The 25,348-nt window shown below is 40.5% G+C and overlaps 1 protein-coding gene across 13 annotated transcripts; it reads right to left on the bottom strand.

The window, feature by feature from the left end:
• Positions 1-272: 272 nt before the first annotated feature.
• On the bottom strand, positions 273-24,048 carry dazap1 (DAZ associated protein 1). Of its 13 annotated transcripts, none has more exons than XM_074634688.1 (14): positions 23,872-24,048; positions 22,685-22,725; positions 20,065-20,231; positions 19,499-19,564; positions 18,276-18,380; positions 17,998-18,046; positions 12,108-12,190; positions 8,110-8,257; positions 7,907-7,939; positions 7,180-7,350; positions 5,741-5,905; positions 2,875-2,967; positions 2,397-2,444; positions 273-1,128 (listed from the first exon to the last, which is right to left on the bottom strand). In XM_074634688.1, exons 1-14 carry the CDS (start codon positions 23,901-23,903, stop codon positions 956-958), a joined length of 1,374 nt encoding a protein of 457 aa, XP_074490789.1. In that variant the 5' UTR covers positions 23,904-24,048; the 3' UTR covers positions 273-955. The 13 variants fall into 13 exon arrangements, 10 of the variants coding, with proteins under 10 accessions (XP_074490789.1, XP_074490788.1, XP_074490790.1 ...); XM_074634687.1 differs by having other exon boundaries at positions 18,276-18,383; positions 23,872-24,045; XM_074634689.1 differs by having other exon boundaries at positions 7,180-7,329; positions 18,276-18,383; positions 23,872-24,045.
• Positions 24,049-25,348: the final 1,300 nt, after the last annotated feature.

Raw genomic sequence — 25,348 nt, 5'->3', positions numbered from 1 at the left:
AAAACTCAAAGATACTTAATTTACAATGATATCAAACAGAGAATAGCAACAAATCTTCACATTGGAGATGCAGAAAACACAGATTTTTTTTGTTGTTGCCATTTTTACTTGAAAACTGACTGAAATGATTAATCAATCATCATGGTGATTAACATCCTGTCAATCTACTAATGGATTAATCAAATAATTGTTTCAGCTCTACTTTGCGGGTCTTCCACCGAAATCCCCATACGTCCACGACAACCAAATACAAACATCTGAAACAAGCACTGTATCCTTAAAACATTTATTTTTGTAATAATTTGTCCTTTTTTTCTTTTTGCGTAAGTGCAAAAAATGCACCCAAAAGAGCCACCTGAGGGAAGTCTACATCTTTAAATAAAAAAACAAGCAAAGTGTACATTTATAGTACAAAATTCTCTTTTTAAAAAATTGCACAGTTTGTGTATAATATATATATTCATAATCTCCATTTTAAACAAACTTTAAAGGCTCAGAAAGTAAACAAAATCCACCAAATGAAAAATAAAAACATTTTTTTTCCCTAGAATTTAAAGCTGAGGAAACTTGAGACCCTGTTTTCATTTGTGTCCACCATAAATATACATATTTATATGCAAGTCTCTTTACATATAGTCTCTGTGCTAGTGTTTTACCAGACAATCAAAATTATTGCAAAGTAGTTTAGTCCTACTATAAAACATGGGGTGGGGGGGTGGGGGATAAAAGCTTCTTTCTGCTGAATGTTCATTAAATTATGCAAAAAAAAAACTGGGTTTTCCTTAGACCCCTTTTTGAATTAACTGGAATTCCTGCTTTCACAAACTGTGTGCATTCAACATTCCCATAGAACAACCCAGAACTCCAGTTTTGCTTTGTAGCGAGAACACACATTTCCCTGACTTCTTTTTTTTGTTTTTGAACTTTACATAGCAGCCCTGCCCAGAGGTGGCGGTCAGCGTCGATACGGGTGGAAGCCCTGTACGTTGTGGTTCTGCCCTCTGCCGAATGCAGTGGCAGCAGACTGGGGGGCGGCGGCGGGCTGTGCTGTCGGGGCCCCGTACGAAGCCGCCGGCTGGCTGGGGTCTGCGAAGCTGTGGCTGAAGGCGGTCAGGTCCTGCCCGTACCCTGAGGAGGAGGCGAGAGAAGAGAGAGCGGGAGGAAGAGAAGAGGATTTAAATGTCAGGGTCACCACACATTGTTTAGGGAAAAACCTTACTCCTTTAAAAGTACTGCTAAGTAAAAAAATATTTTAATGTTAAGGAAAAATCCACCGCGTTATATTTTCACTACACAGTCCAATTGCCATTTTTGGTTAAATATTTTTGACAATTACAATTACTGTAAAACTCTACTATAGCTGCTGGAAATATTGGTACGTCACACCTAAATGATTATCATCATCATGCAACCTCCTTCTTCCAATTTTACCATTTTGTCCCGGCATCTACTTTATAAAAAGGTCTTTAAAACCCATGATTTTCTTTTTCCTGATAACTGGTAGAATAGATAAGTTTAATAGGCTTTAAATGTCTTGTCAGTTGTTGTTTTTTAAGATAGATATGGATCTAAAATATGTACTTCTTTTAATTGTTGTTCTATGAAGGTTCCTGATGAACTGTGACACACCAAACGACTTAATGGGCCAAGAAATGAAATATGCACTTTAAAGGTTTCATGGTGGATTTTTCCTCTATATTCAAATACTGTATTCCTCCAATGAGCCCTTTGGTGTTGAACATTATTGTGTAACAGTGTTAAAATGTATAGAGACAAAAATGACAATTTCAGGTGAATTTAATAATCACTTAAAGCGGGCTTCATTGAGGAAAACAATCTCTAGATTCTCTTGATGATCAGTGCAACACGCACAATGTTTGTATTCAGACACTGGATGGCACCATCCCCCTGCTAACAGACAAGGGAACCAAAGTGACACCCAGGGAAGGAAACTAATCTCCCTGGAAAAAAAGGCTGGTGCAACCCGAAATTCACCAACCACTGTCCAAGCCAAAGGGACATTAAGGTTGAAAAAAACACTTAGTTGTTTGCTACCAAATAGCTGGTAGAATATGAAAACCAGCAGCAGCCAAATCTTTCCAGCGTCGTGCTGGTTATTTTCCTGCCCTGGTAACATCCAGTTTGCACTGATTTTGATATGCCACCAATAAATACTGGAGTGGAGGACGTTATAAATAACTGGAATGGAAAAGACAATAGATAGAAAGACAGAAAGATAGAAAGAAAAAAGGCGGGAAAAGTCAGAAATACAACACTTTTCTTTTGGGTGGTTCAAAGAGCTCCATGAACGGAACAAAAATAAAAAATCTGAAGAACAGGGAGCGGTCCCAACAGGACCGCCCAACAGAAGAATCTGAGAAAAATTGGAAATTTACTGCCATCGTGTCCTTCTTTAAATCTTCTTTCCTTTCTCTTCCCTTTAGCTATAATGTGGAGACAGTACATGGGGAAAAGACAACGGGTGAATGGGCCGCTGATGCATAGAGACAACTGAACCATGAACAAATTTTCTGACAATTAGATCATCCTTTTATAATCTGCAAAGCAATGCGGACAGAGAGACTGGACAAAAGAGGAGGACATGGTTAGTCTTGGTATAATAAAGCTACAGCCGCTGAGGGAGACGACTGCTTAGAGCTCCAAATGCCAAATTTCAATGTTTCAAATCCACTCAGCTTACAGCCAATGGCTGCACTTTACTATACAAGAGAAAACACAGTAATTTGTATGTACATGCAAAATGTACATGCAAAATAGGAAACACAGAGCAAAAGAAAAGAACCAGGTTGCAGCTCTATAAACACTACAGTAAATGCTACTTTTGTGGTTGGAGAAGACGATGCTGGCACCTACCTGCACTATATCCTCCCTGCTCATCCTGACCATAACTGTGAGAAGGACGCGTTGGTCCGTAGGCAGAGGGGTCCTGAAGGTAGTTACCCAAGCCTATCAGGGAGATGAGGAGACCAGGTTGACTGAACCCCGATACTGCTGGCCGACTACTTTACATAGTTCCCCCCTTACTGAGCTAACAGAGCTGCACATTATTAGACTCATTCACTGCGTCTGCACTATGCTTGGAGAGGCGTCACTGCTCAGCTTCATCTGGAAGTCAAAACAAAATGGAGTGTGAGTGTGGGAGCTATCTGCCAGCACGCCTGACTTTTAAATCATGCCAGCCTGGTCTCATGAAACGTTGTGAAATGTGCATGATATGCTAAGATGCAAGTAACGGGAGAAAATATTGTGAGAGGGTAGCAACTAGAAAGCAACTACAACACCGGTGGTTGTGCATGTTTTAGTCCATAAAATACGACTTGTGTGTACGTCACATTGCTGCCAAACATTTTTCAAAGAATGCCATAAGTTTCTAGATTGATTTCCTATTTTGCAAACCGCCACTTTACTTTCAGCATACTGTGAACTCAAAAACTTGTCAACTTGAAATTAACTTCATTTATCTTTGTGTCACTTTTCTTCATTGTTTGGTGTCCTCCAGTTGTAAACACCAACCATTTTCAAAACTTTAGGTTACGTGCGTAATCAAAGTAGCACATCATCAAAAGGAGTCCTTTGTGGGTCATTCAAGGACATTTCAACATCCAAGTTGCCAATAAGAACTCCATCGGAGAGCTATACAACCTGAAAGGTGGGAATAATTAATAATATATTGTTTGCATTAGAAAATGATTGGCATTGAATTAAAGGTGCTAAATGCAAGAATGGGAGCATTCCTATTGCCTCTACATGGCTCTCAACATGGCAACGGCTGAGGCGGCGGCTCGTAGCTAACGGTGCTAACAGCAAAAAACAAAGGCAACAGTGCTGACAGAGCTAACAGTGTTAACCTGAGGGGGGAACCGGAGGGTGGGTGCTACGCTTCCGCAAAAACGCTGTTGGTCGGGACAGTGTTATCAGCTGTAACCACTGTATGAGAGCAGTGCAGAGCGGCGGCCGTGAGCTAGCCAATTAGGCACGCTCACATGCACGAACTTTCACTAAAAGGGACGCGCAACCAGCCCGGCTACAAAGCACAAAGATGCTCGGATTACAACACACAGAGGCAAAGTGACTTCATTATCTGCTCAGGTAGACATTACTCCTCTATATCTCTACATAGCTAATAGTTGTTTGCTGCTATATTAATGTTCTGGATATCAAATAGAGAACCTTTAAATGTAAATGAATTAAAACATGCAAAACCACTGGTTTGATCTTTACTCTCACCAAATTATTTTAACTTCCAACTCCACATAAACCAAACTGAACTGAAACCAAACTTGCTTTATGTGTGTAATCTCAACCATTTACTATTCTTACCTAGGTAAATATATCATATCCAGTTCCATTTCACAAAAACGTTGTGGGACTGTGTTGCTACTACCGGCTAAGTGCCTGAACAGGCAGTGCACACTAAATGCAAAAAGCTGGATGGAAGATAAGCACAAGCAGGAAACATTGAACAAGATGGGCACCTGTCATGATGACAGCCATCACGACAGCTTTCAATGTAGATCCAGCAGTGTGAAGCAGCTGGAAGCCAAGTCAGAGGGAAAATACCAGCCGGCCAAAAAAACTGAATTAACATCTGACTCTTATCTGACTGTGTGTTTATGACTGAATGGGTGAATGTTGAATGACGCTTGTTCCTTTTCCATGGATGCTGGTTAGTTTTCACAGTATCGCCGCCTTTATGAGTATAGAGTGTGACACTGGAGAAGCGACCTCTTATTGTTTTAAATCACGGAAATTAATAAGGCACATCGTTTTCTAGAAGTGGCTTAATAAAAGGTCTTATTTCCAAGTCCCCACACACTCACTGAAATTTGGCCAAGAATTTACAAGCTCAGTAGAGATCCGGGAGGAATAATTATCCTGACTGAACACAGTCCAGCTCAAAGACCACAGAGACACCAACAATAAATATAAACTACAAACACGTTAGTCAAAAATTGACTTGCACAGGACTCTAACTAATATCTGCATGTATCCACAAGGCAGCGGCTCAAAGTTCACATTTCGCAGACAAGCATGCAAAGCTCCGGGGTGATACATTGATGGACATGTTGAACATTTTCGATAGGTAGCTTGACAGGTTGGACATGCCTAAATCTAGAGATAAGGTCTCACAGGCATAATACTGTCATGCTGGTGCTCTTCTACGGCTATCGTGCCAAGACCAGGAAAAGAAGCCAGCAAAGTCATCAACAGGGAGGAAGAGAAGGAGGTGTAGGAGGGAGGTATTAAAGGTAGGAATATTTGAACCAAGTCAAATGTCTGTCGGTTAGGAGAAGGTTGCACTCCCTTGAAAATGAAAATAAAAATGCAAAACAAAAAACACTGCAAGGCAGGATGATCTAATTCAAACCTACTAACCCCTACTAATCTTTTTACCAATCCTCAGCTCAGCTGGAAAACCTTGACAGAAATGACTGCTGAAGACTCCTTGATACGGTGAAACTTCAGCAGCATCTTCACGGCAGAGCCAGAGGGGTTCGTTCATGTATGCAAGAAGCATGTATGCATGTGGAGCAGTTCAAGCTAAATGGTACCAAGAGCAAGCTCCTGCTTGTCTAAGGGTTGTAGATATGCACTTAGATGAGCTGTAGTTGCACCCAGTAAAATATCCAGGGAGATGGGCAGGGCTGAGGGGTGAATAAAAAAATCAAATGGGAGAGAAAAGGGCAGCAAACTGCTTAATGCACAATGTTTTTCTTACCATACTGGCTATAAGGGAAGTCAGGCTGCCCAGTGGGAGCTTTGCTCAAGTCCTGAGTTGGTGTGGTGGCAGGCGCAAAGCCCAGAGGTGCAGTTCCCGGAGTGGTGGGCGGAGGAGGGACCTGTGGAGCAAACTGGTCTGCTTGGGGTGTGCCGAAACTGTAACCTGTTGGAGAGTAATGAGATAATTTCTATGACTATAGGTTTATCACAAATGGTATACTATGTACAAGTAAAAAAGCCCCAGTGTTGGTGCCCCTGAATACAACACAGAATCTAGTCTAGTCAATCTAGTTGACCACACCTTATCATCATGCAAAAAACACTACGAGTCGATGTATTAATTGAAGGAGCAGTGTGTAGGGTCTGGTGGCATCTATCGGTGAGGTTGCCGATTGGACCAACTGAAGCCTCTCCCGTGTACCGAGCGTGTAGGAGAGCCGCGGTGGCTGACGTGAAAATGCGAATGGCCCTCTCTAGAGCCATTTGTAGTAAGAGTAGCGTAGGTCATTTGAAGAATAGCAGAGCCAGAGTGTGTGTGTTCGTGGGAAGTGAGTGGTGAAGTGAGCGAACAAATAAGCTAGTGGTGCAGAAGACAGTCAGAGTTAGCTTAGTTCTGAGAATATCATATGAATGTACAGTGGAAGTTGCGGTTTGTGCAGAAATAAGTGCCGCAGCTCCTCAAGACCAACAGAGGTCTTGTTTCCCGACAGCTGAGTGGCGTGACGGCGGGGGTTAACTCCGGAGCAAGTAACGTTACTGACTCCGTTATTGTAGAAACATAGCGGCCGGCTCTGTGAAGAGGACCCACTCCCGATGTAGATATAAACGGCTCATTCTAAGGTAACAAAAACTTTTCAGGTGATTATACACTAAAGAAAACATACTTATTAATATTATATTCAATTTCTGCCAATAGATCCCCCTGAGTGTTACACACTGGTCCTTTCATCAATACACCAAATCTCTTCTCGTTTGTTCATCCAAATGTCTTTTGTAAATATCAAAGATCAAATTGTGACTAACACATTTTTTAACAGATCATGTTGTTTTTTTTCTAATATTTTGTCCACAAATTACAATATTAGCTTGGTACATCTGCACACAGGGTTAAATTGGAGGAAGATAATAATCCCCCCACAGGCTTTTTAGCAAGATTTCATGAAACGCACGGTATCTGCAAGTCACACTGACCATCTCTGATAAGGTGGAGGTTCCTCCCTGACCACAGCAACAGCAAAGCTGCCTGGAAAACCTGACATAGATTAAATTCAAAACATTTTACATACCCGTTTTAGAGTTCATGATCTAAATGTAATTTGTCCTTATCTCCACCTAATTCCCAGTGTTACCTTTACATATGCTATATTACCTTTAAGTATTTTGTAGTGATGTTAAAACAACACCAAAGTGTAACGAGTGTGTGTCAGTATTACTGACCAAACTGAGGTGCTGTGCTGTAGCCCTGCTGAGGGTAGCCCTGAGGTGCAGCGAAGCTGCCCGCCGGGGTCGTGACCAGGAATGTGCTGAAAGGTGATGGAGGCTGTGTGGGGGTTCCGCGGCTTGCTGTCAACGGAGGTCCATAGCCGCCTGCTCCAACACAGAACAGATCTAGTTTATAGAAATGTTTTTATATAAATATATGTTTTACATATTGGATTAAGTACACAGGCAATAATATGAAAAGAAGAAAGTGCCAGCAGCACAGATCAATTTGAATGTGTCTTATTGAACAGCTGAATAACAGACATACAGCTGATAAATAGCTGGTTTAAGAAACTGAATGTGAAGCTGAATGAGTTAGCACAGGGCCGACACTGCAGTGAGCGTTGCAGGTTGACCCGGTGGTGGTGATATGAAACCAAGCCTGACCAATAGCAGAGGGAGGCTGGAATCTATTCAAGGCTGCCATCTGTCTCAAGCAGCACATTATCAGCAGCCTCAGCCATTATGAATCAGTGATAACACGTGCTGTTAACCGTCATCAGCCTATTGGCCACACAAAGTGCAGGCCCGTTTCTGTGACACAGGCATTTTAAGATAACACACAAAATCGATCTGCAGTTTGATCAATGCACAGTTATGCAACATACAGAAAAACAACTAACTCTCTAAAATGGATAGAAAAGATATTTTCTGTGTTGTCAAGTGGAGATCAAACACCTACCTATGGGCTGTCCAGTAGTCGACACCCACACTCCTTCAGGAAGAGAGAAAAAAACGTTAGACTGGGGACACTAACGGAAATGTTAAATGTTCACAGAGTCCAGTTTAACATTCAACCTGTCAGTGTAACATTTAATGTTAAAGCAGCAGGTTCAAGCAGCTACTATTAGGTTTTCCTCTGCTCTTGGACGTGTTCCCACTCACCCTGCGCCCCGTACGGCTGCTGCCAGCCCTGGGCAGGCTGTGCTGTCCAACCATTAGCTGCACTCAAGATGCCCCTGGGCGCCCACTGGCCAGGGCCGAGCTGGCCAGGAGCTTTGCTGTCACGAGGTTCAGCCTTCTTCACTTCCACCTGGACAAAGGACAAGGAGGGCACATTTGGCAACACCAGTATAAGGTCTAGTAAGTGCCTCACCTAGATACACCTGTCCTAACACTGATTATTTAATCTCAACATTGGGCCAGTTTGAAATCTTTCACTTTATGTTTATTGGAATAATGTGGGGCATATATGTTAGTTAATATTACTGTGTAGCCAGGAGAGCTGTGCAGCTATGTGTCTCAGGTAGTAATTATCAAGTGGGAATTTCATAGTGGCCAAAATCCTAATGAAAGGAAAGTAAATTCTTTTTTTTTTAATGCATCATCTCCAGATCTTAGACGTACCTGAGAAACATAGATTTATTTGTTTTCCTCAAATGAATTGCCCTACATATATATATGATAAAGACATCTAATGGAAGGTCATGACTTACCTTTCTCCGGCTAACGCTTATAAAGAATCTCATTTTTATTTTATTTGGAATAAGTTTTAGGGGGGGAAATGGATGTAGAGAGAAATTTGTATCTCAGTTCTAACAGAATACATAAAGGTAAACATGCAGATAGTACAAATAAACAGTCTTTTTCAGTCAATTTAAAATTGAATCTTCATACTGTGTCAAAAGGGAGATTTGTTTTTCCAATTGAGTACAAGTGACTGATACACCTTGACCTCAATATAATGTCAAATTGCTGCTGGAGGACACTGTCTTTATACAACTAAAATCTCAAATGTAAGAATGGTGACCTTAAGTTTCTTTATGATAATAAAAGACACTTATTATTTGGGAATTGCTGACTTACACTGCAAATTCATTAACACTCTGCAAACTGACTTTATAGTAGTAGTTCTCATCCATCGCTGTGATAGTTAAATGTAAATGTATTGCCCCCAAAACAAAAGATGTCCTTCCTGTAACTAGGCAAAGCTACCAGCAGTTAACCAGAGCAAAGAAACAGGCTGAGACTAAGGGGGGGCAACCAGAAATAGACTGAGGGGTTGAGTTATTGGGGTCACCTTGCAGGAGGAAAACGAATCACAAATTCCTCCCCGCTTTAAGGTGTTGCCACCTTCCCCAGCCTCCCCTCTTCCTTCTCTGTCGACCTAATTACATGCACATGTTTCCGGCAGTGGCCTCGCCGCCGCCGGCAGCTACCTGAGCGCTTTCTCCCGTGGGCATCACAGCGACGAGTGATGGATACCACGACTTCTGTACAGTCCCCAACAGCAGAACTGGGATTTGTTCCACAGTTTGATGTGCTCCAATTTCTAATTTTGTAACTCATATCTCCCAACCTCCCTCAAGTCCCAGCGTAAGGTAACGTTAAGTCAAGAACAATGGATTAAGTTGAGCCTTGATTCCTGCTGGAAACCAGGGCAAAGTCAAAGGGGGCGGGTACCACTGGAGAGCATACAGGTCAGACTGAATCATTTACCAAGGAAATGGGAATCAGTTCATCTTTTTAATGGTATAATCAGTGACATTTCAATAAAAATGCCTTGTGTTGCTACTCAATATCACAAATCCAGCTTAAATCCGGTTCAGGAAAGCTTTACATTTCCTTGTCTAAACCAAAACAACCAAAAAAATCCATGGCACACAAAAAACAAGCGTTCTTTTATAGTTTGTTTAGAACAGGGCTGCTCAAAGTGGGACCTGCCATAAGATTGGATTTGGCCCGCCAGATGTTTCTAGCGATTTCTAGCGACTGTCCTGTCATAAAAATGGAAAATGCCCCCAAAAAATAACTTTAAAAAAAAAATAAAAAAAATATTGGTATCATATGAAACTAGAAAACTAGGAATCCATCGGTACCAACCATGTCATACTAATTTGCCGGGAAGAACGCTAAATAACGCTCCAAAGTTAGGCTATAATTTGGCGAGGAAAAACTGGCATGGCCATTTTCACAGGGGTCCCTTGACCTCTGAGCTCAAGATATGTGAATGAAAAAGGGTTCTATGGGTACCCACCCGTCTGCCCTTTACAGACATGCCCACTTTATGATAATTACAAGCAGTTTGGGGTAAAATAATGGCGTTTTTTGAATGCAATATAAATGTGTTACTTTCGCCTTTTCTAAAAATGGTGTATTTCTGCATACTGGGGACCCTAAACAGTCTTGGAATTGCATAAATTGGGTAACCAATTCCATTTTGCATCAACAGTACAACAGGTTTATGCTTTTGGCCTGTGGCCCACCATTAAGTTCCAGTTTTGGTCCTCCAAGGGAAAAGGTTTGGCCACCCCTGGTTTAGAATAAACAGAGGAGGGGCCTGAGAGCCTGAGAGCCTCAGAGCCGCATTTTGTCGCGCTGGACGGACTCATTTGCATCAGGGACTGTTCCCCGCCTTTTCGTTTTGAAAGAGCAACGGCCAATGAGGAAACTCCAACACTCGGCCGACCAATCGTGCAACTTCATCACTCAGTCAGTCACTCAGTGACAGACTTTTGCGTTTGTAGGGCTGGCCCTCTGCGGTCCAGCCAAAAAAGAAAATACCCTGCTCTCACAATTCAGTGCAGAAACGCTGCAATAATTAGCACTTATCAAGAGTGAAAAAATTACGCTGCTTTAACATTTTCAGAACATACACAAAGGTCTTCTGAGTGTCAAGTATCGCAGGCCGACCTACAAATATTTCACACTTATGCAGCCGTGTAAAGATCAAGGACAGAAACAAGATACATGTGATGATGTGATGTGACTGACTTCACTATGTTTGACTTTGATCATTTTCTTATGCCCACAAATCATTACTGAGGGCAGAAAGGAGACCGTCTCTCTTCTGGTATCTTTGTAGAGTGGTTTAAAAGCTGCTAATTACTAAATGTCTCTATTGGGGAAAAGGGGGACTGTTAATAAACGAGAGCTTTAAAAGTGCCTTTAAACCCAAGTGTCAGGACCAATCCTAGCCAGATATGTACCCAGTAGTTATTCATTTCAATGGTTTGTTTTTACCCAGCTGAGGTGCCAGGTGGGTGGTGTTTGCCACATGCAATAGGACAACACAAGGCCTGCCAGAAGGTTACGAGGTGTGCTTAAATATAACACCATAATGAATTTATAGTTTTTTCCCGGATGGACAGCTTACCTGACACAATCTGAATTGTCTTTGAGCAGTAAACCCCATCCATCTGGTACACCCAGAATTAAAACAAACACCAAGAAGTAACAAGCAAATATTATTGTGCGACTCGTGTCTCATCCTAAGCAGCGTTTCAGAGAGAACTGTCATTTGTTATTTAGAGAACTGAAAGACACAGTATGGAGATTCTTCAACTAAGGTCACTGAGTTGAGCTTTTTCTTTAACTTTTCAAAAAGAAAATAAAAGAAAGAAAAACATGTTGACGTGTAAGTGACCTGCCAACAAAATATCAGAAAACAAAAGAAACAGAACTGATTAGACCAATCCTTTAGGTGATTTATATTCAGTGAAATTCTGTGAGCTTTGAATTTTCTTTTGCTTTGTCATATTTCAAATATCAAAAACCAGAAAATAATGTAACTTTAACATGCTAAGTACAATCTAATGCACTTAAGACATCCTAAAGGAGTGGTCAATTTAAACAAAGCCTTAGGCGACTACAGAAACTGTAATATAACAGCATTAGTAAAGGATCATTACTATAACTCAATAAGCAATAAGTGTGAGTGTTTAGAGCAAAGAATATTATTAATAACAATAAGATAAGTAAATCAAATAGTGGCCTGATCATTTTAAGATGTTAACGAGTAACTTTGTGCTATATGATGCTGCAGTCTCTAATGGGAAGCCACTGGAAAATGAACAAATAGAGCAGCATCATAGTGTAATTCTCACTCCGTCGCCCAAGCCTCTGTTTGATCTTAAGGGTAAAATAAAACTACAACTACACACTTTTTTGCCCATGATGTCGTGAAAATGCATGTTGACAGCCTGGTCCACTGATTGTTCGGCCTCGAAAGTAATAAATCCAAAACCTAGCCAACGACCAAGAGTGAATCAAGGTAGCAGGGGGGGTTGTGACAACACAAGATGAAGAACAGTATTGGGCTTCAGCAGAGTGAGGATCCGTCAAGACTGAGCAAGAGGCTCCTGGGGTTCGGATGATGTCGCAGACTCGCAGAACAACACAAATCCAAGACTTAAGCCTGGGGGATTGAAGGAAACTTCTCTTTACTGTGCAGTGAAATATTTTGTGAACAATACAGGACTGCTTAACTGCCAAGCATGAAGAATGACGAGTGCAGCATTTGATTTAATGTGAAACGTGTCACATAGAAAAAAAGTCAATCTTCCACCCTTTCACATTGATAAATGCCAATTGGACCATTTTGTTACTTCATGCTGTTTCATCCAAACCCCACCTTGATCTGTCCCTTGGTATTTTGCTGTGGAGCACACACTCGCAGCAGCCATTGTTAATGCATCACAAAAATATGGAGAAACACAAACTGTAGAATGCCTAAAGCTTTCTCCAAGCTTTCCCAAATTCAGTATTTTACTTTTGAGTCAGCCAGGATAAGCCTAAAATGGACAATTAAAGTATTGCTCACAACGGTAACACAAAGATATAGGCCACAACTGGTTTCCCAAAGTGACGAGTTGCTGATTTTGATCAAGAGTTTCCATGGGGGATATACAAAGTTCATCAACAAGAGTGAGAACTTTATGGTCCAACATTTCAGCTAAGTAACGTCATCCGACTATCTGAAACAGAACTTTCCAGAGCGTTAGCGGGCCGCGGTGCGCTGCAGTGATCTACTTTCAATTTTATTAACTTTCCGCGATGGCAGAATTGGGTTGTGTGCACGTCTCTACTTGGGGAGCTAACCTGAATCCAATTAAAGGTCCTACGAGACAAACCGAGATTTTAGAGGCCTCTAGTACCATGCCAAGCATTCCCAAGCCTCATGATCTATTGCTATTAATAACATCTGTCAATGACCCGTCCTTAATCTAAATTTAAATACAAGTTGTCACATTAAAGTGTTTGACATATCTTGGTTACAGCGACATGTCTTGGTTGCACTCAAGTTGAAATTTTAAAGACTTGTTATTCAAATTAGATTTCAACTACTGACGAAACCGATGTGCTCCTAAACAATGTTTGATGACAGGAAAATAAAGCTCGCTGTGGACTGACTATCACTCAAACTAATAGACGTAGAACTGGGACATCGTTTTGATTTAGAAGCATTTATGGAGCCGCAACAACTAATTTGATAATCAAATAATCGTTTAAGTGATTGTTTTTTTACAAGAGATGCACTGATACGGACATCAGATATCGGGCCGGTACTGACTCAAATAGCTGGATCAGGTATCTGTGACAATAGGGCAGATCTATTCAATTCAGTGCTATGTTTATATACGATATACATTATATACTGGAATTTTAATTCATGTTTAAGTTTTGATCAATTTGTTGCTGCATTAAAAAGGTTTAACCTTGAATAATTCCTGTTCATTTTGAAGATTTTATGCCAAGTTGTTGGTGCACGATTTATTATTTCAACAATTAATAATTCAGTAAAATCATATCTGTATATTTATTTGTTACATTTTGTTTTACAAAGTTGAGAAAGCAATGTTGAAGTCCAGCCTGATGTTGCCTTACACATAAAAGAATGTTCCCAGTCACTTCCACACAGTGAGGTATACAGCTTATTAATTCAACACTGGTATCGGATCGGTACTCGGTATGCTTTTGTGTGATTCTTTGTGGAGAAACTCGGTTTTACAGTTCTGTCGATTAAATCAACTAATCAATAAGTCAATAAGTGTTAATTGACAAAGAATTTCTTTGGTCGAGGCCTACAAATAACTGGTAGATGGGCAACCCGATAGACAAGTGTATGCCACATGGGTGCAAATGCCCTGAGCAGCGTGTCACCTGTTCAACCGGACCTTTAGCTGCATGTCATTCCCCTACTCTCTACACTATCACTATCAAACAAAGGCATAAAATGACCAAAATAATCTTTTAAAAAAAGGAAATCATCTGTAGATTAATCAAAATGTTCATTAGTTGCAGCCCTAATCATTTATTTTCTTAACAAATATGTTATTGCAAAATTATCTGATTACAGTATTTAATCTTGTAAGACATTAACCAAACATTTGAGTCAAAGGAATTTGATTTTTTACTTTTCGATTTTTTAGATACTGGTCTGATATTTTACCATGATAATGTTACATCACTCTCCAACTAGACATCTTAAATTTAAGAAATAACAACCATTCAGAGGATGTGAGTCAACATCAGGTGTCTATATTTTAAGAATGAAAACTTAAATTGCTGCTAAACTATCGCTCAAGTCACCAGGAGGTAAATTCTCATCAAACTCTTCCTCTCTATAACAGACGAGGTAATCCTTCAGCTAATTTCACAATGTGATGCAACTTTGTACACACCCCATTTTGACCAAGTAAAGAATTTGGGTGCTTCTACATTTGGCCTGTACCTCTGTGCTACCAGTCAATGCACAGTAACCTAAAGGAGAAAAGACAAATCTTAAGAGACACCGTTAATCACATTCAAACCATTCACAAGGAGAAGGGGACAGAAGAAAGAAAAATAGAAAAGGGCTTACTTACAAAAATACTTAACTTTCTACATATGGGAAAACACATACTACGCCATTTAAGATAAGATACATGTATCAGTTATGTCTAAATCAAGGTAAAGAAAACTTATTCCAATGTTGAAAGTCTAATGGTTTTAGTAAAAAGAAACTGTTTATACCATTAAAGATTATGTAATGGTTGTTACTGGTGTAATACATGTTAAATTCCAATGACAAACTATTCTGGGTTTCTCCCAGCAGAGAATGAATGGGGGTTTTGAGGGGAGAGCAGTAATACATGTTGTGGGTCAGTGGCCGCTGCATCATTGCTATGTAGGACAAACACAGATGAAACAGCTATGACTGGAAGTCAGCGGGCAGGGTCTGACACCAACACTGCCGGTGGCTCAGGGTCTGATTCCCAGTGAGGCCATCCATGCTAAAAGTGTCGGCGCATGTCATAAACTCATGATACATTTATGATTTAATGGACAAACTCTTCTGAGGTTTTAAAGGTCTGTCATTTCTACTGTCAGGAAATAGGTTAGAGAGACTTTTGAAATAGCAAAGTAACACCTTTTAAAATGGTTCCATTGTTCCGGTGATAACAATGTAATATTCACCTTCAGCATTTCTCTTTGAAGGACATGCCCCCCCCTTTTAGATACTCGAACTGTTCTCAATATGCCAGTCGCATGTTGTGATAAAGTACTGTTTTTTTTGGAGCACCTACTTTCCTGCAACCTGCCCTCTCTCCTTCAGTTAGCGATTTCCTTTCCACAACATCTTTTTATAGTTTATAGTTCAGTTAATTGACCTTTCAGAATTATCACAGGTTCATAAAGACAATAGTCAATTAAAGCACTGAATTATTTTGCTGTTACAATATGACATCAATACTAACTAGATCACACCATTTAAAATACAGTGACTAACTAACTAGACTAACTTCGCTGTGATATTTCATGCTTTTAACATCCTTCCAATTAGAGGAATGAACTTTTTGCATTTAATACGTTTTAGAGGAGATCATTTCTAGTATTTCAGGGGTTGCACTCCTTAAAATATGATATATCTTGTAGCTGTATTGTATATTTTATTCAGCTTAATTGAGGCTACTGTGGGCACAAACTGACATCACTACTTCTAAAATGGATTTTTCTTCTTTTTATCTTGTTTAAATAGCTTAAAACTTTCTTTTTCTCAAACTTCATTTTAGAGATTAATCAGTTAAGCTAAGTTCACACTAGTCGACTTTCAAAATGGTCAGATGGCAGTACTGTTCACACTACACCACTTGCTGTCTTGTAATTGGGAGTCTTTGTCTTTAGTCGTTGTGGTTTTCACACCACATGACTGACAGGGGGTCACACACTACAAGATCTCTCACCGGGAGGAATCCCCGAACTCTAAACCACGTTTTGTCACGAAAACACACGTGAGAAATACACGGTACATGACGTGACACCATACGCGAGACACAATGCTGATGTTGTTTTTGACACATTTGTTTACAACTTAGCCTGTTTCCACACTCTTTTTTACTATTTATTACTCTAGGTGCAACAACAACTTTGCTCCGTGTTGCAAATGCAACACATACAGTAAGTCCCCCCCAGGTTTCCCCTCAACCCGTGTCTTGCGCTCTCATTGTGTGGCCAGAGAGATCACAAACACACACACAACATCCAAAATGTTATGTCAAGCACAGATCAGTAAAACTGACAAACAGAGGTCAGTAAAGGACAACAGATAAGTTAATAAAATATAATAAATACCAATAATAGATAAAAAAGAGAAAACAAATAGATAATAAATAGACATTGTTACATGATTTATCATGTAAGGGAACTGTCATTAAAAATCTCACGTGAAATGACTGAATCGTCTGAGTTTAATAACCTGATAGCAGAGGGAATAAAAGATTTGGAGCAACGATTGATAGATATCTGGAATGTGTCTGTGAGGCATCGGCGAGCGTCTTTGAGCAGCTCGTGACACTTGAGCGCTGACGCCAATTTGCTTCTAATCTGGGGCTTTTGTCGGGGAGCTCCAAAAACCCTCGGGGAGCGGAAAATCCGAGCTAAAGTCGTGTAGTGTGAACTAGCTATTAGTCAATCGCATTTTGCTACTCGATTAATTGTTTACGTTATTTCTTTAAGCAAACAAGGAATTTAAGGCTTTGTGGAAATTGTGACACGTTTCTTTTTTTTAGCATTTTGAAGGTCAAACAGTTAAATCGATAAAAAAAAGAAATAACTGTCAGATTAATCAATTTTGAAATAAAACTAACTGTTAGTAGCCCTCCTTCATTTATTTGGGGCACCTGAACCTATCCTTTAACACATCAGATGCTGGTGGATTTAAACCTAGAAATTCTTCATACATCTTCAGACAAATCTCAATGTACCACTGAGCGGTTTGAATCAGACAACTCTTCCTCTGAGGTTTCAAAACCTCTGTGCACAAATAGCTGGTCTCATGAATTTTGAAGTAGTAATCATAATCAGCCCAACAAGAATACTCAGCTTCACAAGTCCAGGGAACCTTACGGTGCTCATGAAGACGACCATTTTTACTATTACTATTATTATTTACGCCCTGATGAAGAGCCTGTGAGGTTGAAACCGGTCTGTTTATTTAACCAATATTCTTGACTAAAGGTTATTAATGTGACTTCTCTCCTTGCTTTGCCTATTTAATAGAGTAGAAATGTGTCCATGGAACAGACTCATGTTGTCACACAAGGTCATGAAGGACACTGCATCAGTCCAAATCAGAGCCTGCCATTTCTGAAACAATTTGAGCATGTGACAAAGGCTGAGACTGGGTTATAAAGGTGCCATCTACTATTGTGTTATGTGGACAGGTTACACATAACCTTACACAAATATATACCCATCACATAAAACTGAAGGTAAGCAGTGTATTTCACATTACACTAAGCTTTTCATTCCACCTCTAGAAATGTCAAGTCAGATTTTCCATTTGATTGTGCCCTGTGGTGACTTTGTACAAGGTTTTTATCCAACATGCTTTTGTGTTTAATTATGCGTCTTCACCATACATAAAATTCATGTTGTGGCTTACAGCGTTTAAATTGAATTGAATATCTTGGGTTGAATGGGCTTTTTTCTCTTTGGGCCAGAATAGTTTGTCATGAGATTTAAGATGGTTAGGTATGGAGAGGGGAGAGAAAAAACGGGATCAGCTTTTACCTCGGGGCCTCTGCTTCTCCGCATCATAGATCATTACCACCTCTGTGACCTTGAATGGGACAAAAGGGAAACAGTGGCTCCATTTAGAAAACCAGGCAGGGTCCGCTCTTACTCCAATTAAATATTCTGTCTCAATTTAAACCAATAATTAATTGTCCTAACCCATCCCACTAAATTTAAATTTCTTTATACTGTAGTATTGACCCTGTTCAATGTCACATCCATTCAAGCAGTCTAAATGACGATATGAACTGCATCATGCACTTGGCAATACTCACCACTCCGAATCTATTGAAATAGTCCCTGAGTTCAGGCTCGCCGCAGTTATGGGGGATTCCACCTACAAATATCTTCTTTGATTTATTGCTATCGGCTTTGCTGCCCTTCTGAAAGAAAATTTCAATGTCTGTTAAAGGATCACTCTGGGAAGGAGCCAGTTAGCCATCATCTATTCAAACAGTGCAGAAGAAATTAGGTTCTCCTCTTGCCCTGGGGTATAATTCTTAACATGTCATGTCAATGCAAACACTAGTCTCCACAGACCAGAGAGCACGGCTCCCCCCACTTACTCTCAACCACTAAGCATTTCACCATTGCTGTGCACTGCACTCATGCTGCAAAGGCTAGAGGCTGCTTACAACAACGGTTTTTAACAATTACGTCTTCTGCTTTGTTAGTAAAACATTCAGTAGCAGCTACTTAAAATCAGTGAAAGGAATTCCAGCAAAGAGCCTCATTTATAAAAGCTTCTGACTTACAATTTATGCTTACAGCCAAATATGTGACATATGAAAGTGGTTTATTTACGGCAAAGATACAATAACTAAAACCATTGCTGCCCAAAGGGACAATATGACGATAATAGATCTGCAGTGGCTTGTTGATCGACCCACAAATTACCCAAGTTGCTGCAGAGATTTCTGCCTTTCAAAAAATTCACTGCTGAAAGCAATTTTCTGTATCACACAATCCCACTCTTCCCTAGTTCTACTGGTGTTTTATCAGTTTTATTCAACGAGAGATAAGAACAACATATTTCAGCCAAGAAAACTCCTCATTTGTGAAAATAAAGAAAACAAAAAAGGTAATGCAAAAGTGTTGTAATTCCAACATTTAGCACGGTGATGCAGGCCTATGACCTCTTCATGAAAATGTGACCTTATCATGTGTCAATCCCAGGCCAACGTAAGCTGTACCTAATAACTGCTGATATTGTTGCAGTCCCCTGATCACAAATAGAGGTCGATGCAAGTCAGATTCTTTAATGCTTCTGTGATTTATCAAAACCCCAAACTAATTTCTAGCATTCTCAAAGGTATTTTTATTGCACTCTTTGAAGAAACAAAATGTAGGTCAAAGTCAGACTGTTTTTATAAATGAGGCTCAAGGTCTCCTTGAAAAGAGTCCAACCTCAGGAGGAGGGGACGGAGAGACTGACGGCCTGAGTCTTATTCCAGCAGAAACACACTAGCCTTCCCAGTAGAAATCAGATTGCTCTTACCCAGCCCTCCTTGGTTCGAGATTTTTCAGGTTGCATTCCTCTGGGAGTGCATGGCTTCGGGTCAATCTGACAGCAGAGAGAGAGAGAAAACGTTTGACATTAGCACCAAATGAAGGCACCTTCAACTGTTCTTCTTCACTGAATCCATTACAGGATATTGACTCGCCTCACGCAACGGTGAAACACATGCACTGACATTAATGTGAATATGTGGCCAATAAAATGTTATGCCCTTCTCCGCCTCCTTCAACAGAACAAAGGTGGTAATATGTCCTTCATGGTGAGCTGACTGTATGGAAGCATTAACAACAGCTTCAACTGACATTTTATCTAATTTGACTTTAAACAGGTATGTCTTGTTGGACAAACAAATGACAAAAATTGTGCAAAGTGCATCGTCGTTACCGATGTCTGCAGGCAAGTACAACTGTGCTTCTCCTTGAATAACTTCTAACTACTCTGAATGGTGAAATACAGTACGAGGTTTTTCCACATTGCTCACACAAAGCGCAGGCAGATTACTCGGGTTGATTTGACTATCTGCTCCTTTGATTTAAAATACTCACATTTCTTCCATCAAGATTATGCGGCTTTGTCTCCAGCACTGTCCGTACACAATTGGGGTCTTTGAATTTGACAAAGCCGAAGCCTCGCGACTGATTTGTAGTTTTGTCCTTCATGATGACACAATCTACTACTTCCCCATATTGTGAGAAGTAGTTTCTAAGTGTCTCTGGGAAGAGAAAGGAAGAAATTACATAATAGTGGTGCTTCATAAAAATAAGCACAGAAACATACAACAATACTGCAAATGTGGAATTATAATTGGAGATATAACTCAGCCCAGTTTGCCTCCTGAACACAAAGAAGTGTAGTCATGATTTATAGAACTCATGCTTTCATTATGATAAATGAGGTTAAAAAATATCTTGAAAACCTGCACTGAAACAGGTGTGGGGAAAAAAAAACCACAAGCACCACTCCATGGAAATACACTACAAGTCATCCAATGATCTAGTTTTTGTCTTATGGCAGAATATTAGGAATTCTACCTTTGTTTTTAATGTAAAAACATAAAAACAAACCACAGTCACATTCACTTCACGTTGACATTCCTAAAGAGCAAACAAAGCACTGACGCACCGTCAAGTTCAATGGCACCAAATATACACCCTACTACTGTAACGCCCGCACAAGCCCACAGCAGCAAGGCGTGCAAGTTTGAACAAATGAGGAGACACTTTGGAGAGAGTTATCGTAATTGCTTTTCTCATTGCTGGGAAGCCCTGGGGCATCGCTGGGGAAACAAGCTCAGAGTTACGCAGCAGCGCTGTGGTTCAGACCTTAATGTTAACAGGGCTGTTAACACAGGCAAGCCCGTGTTCAAAGTTACACAATGGCCAACCGAGCATGAGCCGGTAAAGGGCTTTAGACAAACTAGACCCGCTCTGGGCAAGTCTGGGGAGGGGAATGTATACGCACACCCAATGTAGTCTGATAAACGTAGACTCCACTACCAGTGTTTGCAGCTGATCCTCAGTAATTATGCAATGTGAAAAGGGATAAATAATCCAAAATCCCAATGACATACAGTATTCCAAACACAGGAAATCTGCATTAATAAAGAGGAACAGTGGCCACAAGTAGACTCTAAAACACTCTACGGAAGACACTTCTTGGAATATTTGCATGAATACACTGCAAAAAATAAACTGTACAGCTGCACCAATGTGGTATTTTCTGCAGGGCTGCAGTATTGCAATGTAAAACGTTCCAACTAACTATCATATATATCAATACCATTAGAGTTGTTACGATACCGATACCAGTATCGGAAATGCGTCTGATTCTGCCCAAAATTCGGTATCTGCAAGTACGCCAGTCTATGCACCGATCCGATATCATAATTTATTAACCCAGAAAAAAATCAACTTGTTTAACTGGAAATCAATTCTTCTTCGCTGCCCCAAAACAGTAGCCTTCACTGTGCTGTCGCCCTGGATGTATCACGGCTGCCACTGGCAACTACTTTTTTAGAGCAGCGAGGAAGGACTGATTGCAGGTAGTTTGTCATGTGACGATAGCAAAGAACAAAAGTGCGGTGCTAGTGGAGAGTGTCACGGTAACGGTAGTCAGAGCGAGGAAAATGTCAGCCATTTGGCGATATGTCACAGTGGAAAATACAACAAAGTAAAACGGCGATATGTACAGTATGTAAGGCTTCTGTTTCGAGGGGTGGCACTAGTGTTGCCAATTTCAACATCAGCAATCTTATAAAATATTTGAAGAGGCATCATATGAAAGAGCATGACGACTTCACCAAGGCAAAGGAGGGGCAAAAAAGGACAATCACAGCAGCAAACAACGACGAGATAAATTCCACAAAGACCAATACCAGATAGACCAAAAGCAACGAAGAAATCAACAAAATTGTAGAATTCATTGTTCTTGACAACCAACCCGTCGGTGGTCAAAAACAATTGGATTTTGCCGCTTAATGGAGCATTTGGAGCCAAGTGACAGTTTGCCAGGTCAAAAAATACATCTCTGAAACGGTCGTCCCCAAACTATACGAGACAATGAGGGAACACATTTCATGTACTTGTTTACAAGTTTTATTTTTTATCACGCTGGTATCAGATCGGTACTCGGTATAGGCTGATACCGCAAGTTCAGGTATCGGAATCGGTATCAGGAAGGAAAAAAATTGTATTAGAAAATCTATAAATACCGTGACTTGATATTTCATAAATATGAAATATGTATCAGTGGTGTTAAATTATCCAATCGATGTCATACAGCACATCAATATCATCATACTACACTTGTTATTATCTGGAATAATAGTTACTGTCACACAGTCACACACACCCTTTTTTTATTTATTGTATGAAAGCTCCAAAATATCATATATTGAAATCAAGGCAGGAGTAAAAATACTAACATTTGTATTTTATTAATATTGCCCAGCTCTACTCTGTATTTCTGAGCTAAATATGACCTGATAATCTATATATTTTTTCAAATTTGATTCAAACTCAAAGCAAGAATCCCAACAAGCTCCTAACCAGATCCTCCAGTCTGACAACTAATCCATGCAGCTACCTCATTAGTGTGTTCAACATAAACGACTTGTTAATTAACAACACTGACTGAGCCTTCACAGGTTAAAACAGCACAACTCACCTTGTGTGGTGCTCCAGTCCAATCCACCCACAAAAAGTTTCCTGAAAAGAGTAAATAAGATGACCTTAAAAGTCAGTCATTGACCATCACCTTTGAGTCAGAGTAAGGATCATACACTGTTATACAAAATGCATGATAACAAGAATGCAGACATTTTGCATATCCAAAAAGACTGAAAACACAGGCAGAAAAGAAGATTGACAGCACTGTTTTCAGAGCCATAACAACGACTACAGCTGACTGAACAGCTAAGTACACAGATATTACACAACATGAGGTAATGCTGCCACCAAAAGCTGCTGCTGCTGCTGCAGCGTGGGGAGATATCTACACACACACACACACAGCTCCAGTGTAAATGTGACTCATGTTGAGGTCCTGTCCTGGTCCTGGATGTCTCTTTAGTCTTCCAACACTGTCTGCAATGCCCTGTCTTTTTTATGAACCCTCCTGCCACGTAAGTTACCATAGCCATAGCAGTTTAGCAAGCTAACCAGAGCACTCAGCTGGACAAACTGAGTCCAGAAGCTGCAGCAGCCTCCTGCCTACCACCAGCTCCAGCCTCCACCACCACCAGAGACCTCCAGGAGGAGCGGAGAGGAGAGACAGGAGAGCCGCTGCTCGGCTACCTGCAGGCGGACCCGGTGAACTCAGATGCTGCCTGCACAACTGGAAGTTTAACCACACTTTAAAGCACCAATATATCAAACTAAAAGCTAGTGAGTTCACTAATGCAGAAAGACATCAGATGCATGTAGCAGGTGTGCTAAAAGCTGGATGGTTTGGTGCAGAAGAGGATGCTCCTCCATCCTCCAGCAGCAGTGCCCGCTAAACGTCCTCACAGAGCGGACTGGAGAAGAGGAGACGGTCGCTCTGCTGGCACACCACTAGCTACAGCTTAGCTCAGGATGCTAACTGAGAAACAACACTGAGATAAGTAACTACTCTTTCACATATCCTCCTGACAAGCCGCGTGGCAGTACTCCAGACAGACACGGTGTGTTCCCCGTCAGCAGGAACAGATATAACTGAGATACTTTGATGACAACTTTCACTTTGATGTGGTCGTCTTGACTACAGCTAGCTTAGCTTAGCATGCTAGCCGTTAGCTGTCAGATGAGAGCTAGTTATAAGTTACTAAGCAGGCTACAGTGTCGCGTGTTTGTCTTTGGTTAAATGGATCTTACCCGACTTCATCTCCGACTAAGTTGTTGTTCATTTTGTGGTGGTATATTGTGGTGAGTTGTGGAGCTGTGACCGGCTTCTCTCTTCAGTGCTGCCCCTCTCTGTGTCTCTGTGTCTCTGTCTCTCTGTCAGACTGAGAGCAGGAGGAAGGTCACTCCGCTCTCTGGTTCAAACTCTTCTGCGCAATGACGACGCTGCAGGGGGCATTAAAGGGACATTACACCTAGGAACACTATTTATAACTATACACACACACACAGGGGTATCTAAAGGCTTTACACCCGGAGGGATTTTAAAGTATTCCTATCAGGGAAATTGCTTTTACAAGGAAAACTTATAAAATAAACAGCCTTTATAACAATACATGATAATAAAAAGCTTACAGACCCCTTGTGGGTTTATGGAAAAATATTTGTATTCCTTTTTTAACATAGCAAAACATAACACCGGTGCCATAATACGAAATATATATATCTTACATTTAACATTTAATATGTAAACTGGGAAAAAAAAGTTTGGAAATTTGTGTTTGGTGGATTATTTCTCTGTTGTTACAATGCTAATTGGCATTGTATTTTACATTGTTGGAAAGCCTGTTCATTTACCTTCACAATGATGTCCAACTTGTAAGGATCATGCATTTGTGGGATGAGCAGCACAGCTGATTATGTGGGGAGCGCCCAAGAAAAGTTTGCCAAAATGCTCTGCTAATGGTAAACAGTGTATTCTCCTGTTGGTATTGACTCTTGTTTTGAGTGGTTTGGTGGATTGGATGATTGAACTCTCTATCAGTAACAAGGAACAAACAAGACATTTTGGCTATATTACACTTTATTCATTTAATACAATAGGTCAGGAGCCTCAGTAGCGGGTGGAAGATTCATACGCAGCCACAACAGCCTGGCACCTCGTCCTCATGCTGGTCACCAACCTGGTCACACGTTGCTGTGGGATGGCGTTCCATTCCTCAACCAGGATTCGTTGCAGGTCAGCCAGCGTGGATTGATCTTCCATCCATCTTCCTGTTTGGCGGCATCTAGTCGTGTGGTTGGAGAATGCAACCAACTGAGTACCCCTCCACTCACTCCTCCCTTTCCAAGACTGTTCCTTTAAACAGTTACGCTAATAGAAAACAAGGTTTATTTCAAGAGAGATCTGCCTACAGTACAGCAACAAAAACATATACAGTAAAAAAAAAAGCATAAAAAATACAATTCAAACATAAGACGACATAAACAATAGACAAATTAGTCCTACATGAAAGAAAACAAAGCGGCACTCAGAGCAGAGCATTTAAAAAATTTTTTTGCAAGCACAGTTTGAATATGAGGTAACAGCTAAAGTTAAACAATCTTACACCCTTTACCTTTCCCTTAGTAAATTGCTATCTTTATATTATATTTCAAAATTGAAAGTTTGGCTAGTGTCCTGGAATAAAGGTCCTAATGAGCCTCCCAGCATCTAAAATCAAAAGGTGTC

Source organism: Sebastes fasciatus, chromosome 5, assembly GCF_043250625.1.
Source record: "Sebastes fasciatus isolate fSebFas1 chromosome 5, fSebFas1.pri, whole genome shotgun sequence".
NCBI classification, from domain to species: domain Eukaryota; kingdom Metazoa; phylum Chordata; class Actinopteri; order Perciformes; family Sebastidae; genus Sebastes; species Sebastes fasciatus.
The sequence above is the reverse complement of the archived record's forward strand: the minus strand, read 5'-3'. Positions and strand labels throughout refer to the sequence as shown.

Excerpts from the sequence above, each read along its gene's own strand:
- dazap1 (XM_074634687.1), bottom strand. The coding sequence starts at position 23,903 with ATGAACAACAACTTAGTCGGAGATGAAGTCGG. Across the intron at positions 19,565-20,064 it reads ATAATCTTGATGGAAGAAAT|ATTGACCCGAAGCCATGCAC; the intron begins GTGAGTATTTTA and ends CTCTGCTGTCAG. Across the intron at positions 5,906-7,179 it reads CAGCACAGCACCTCAGTTTG|GTTACAGTTTCGGCACACCC; the intron begins GTCAGTAATACT and ends ACTCTCCAACAG.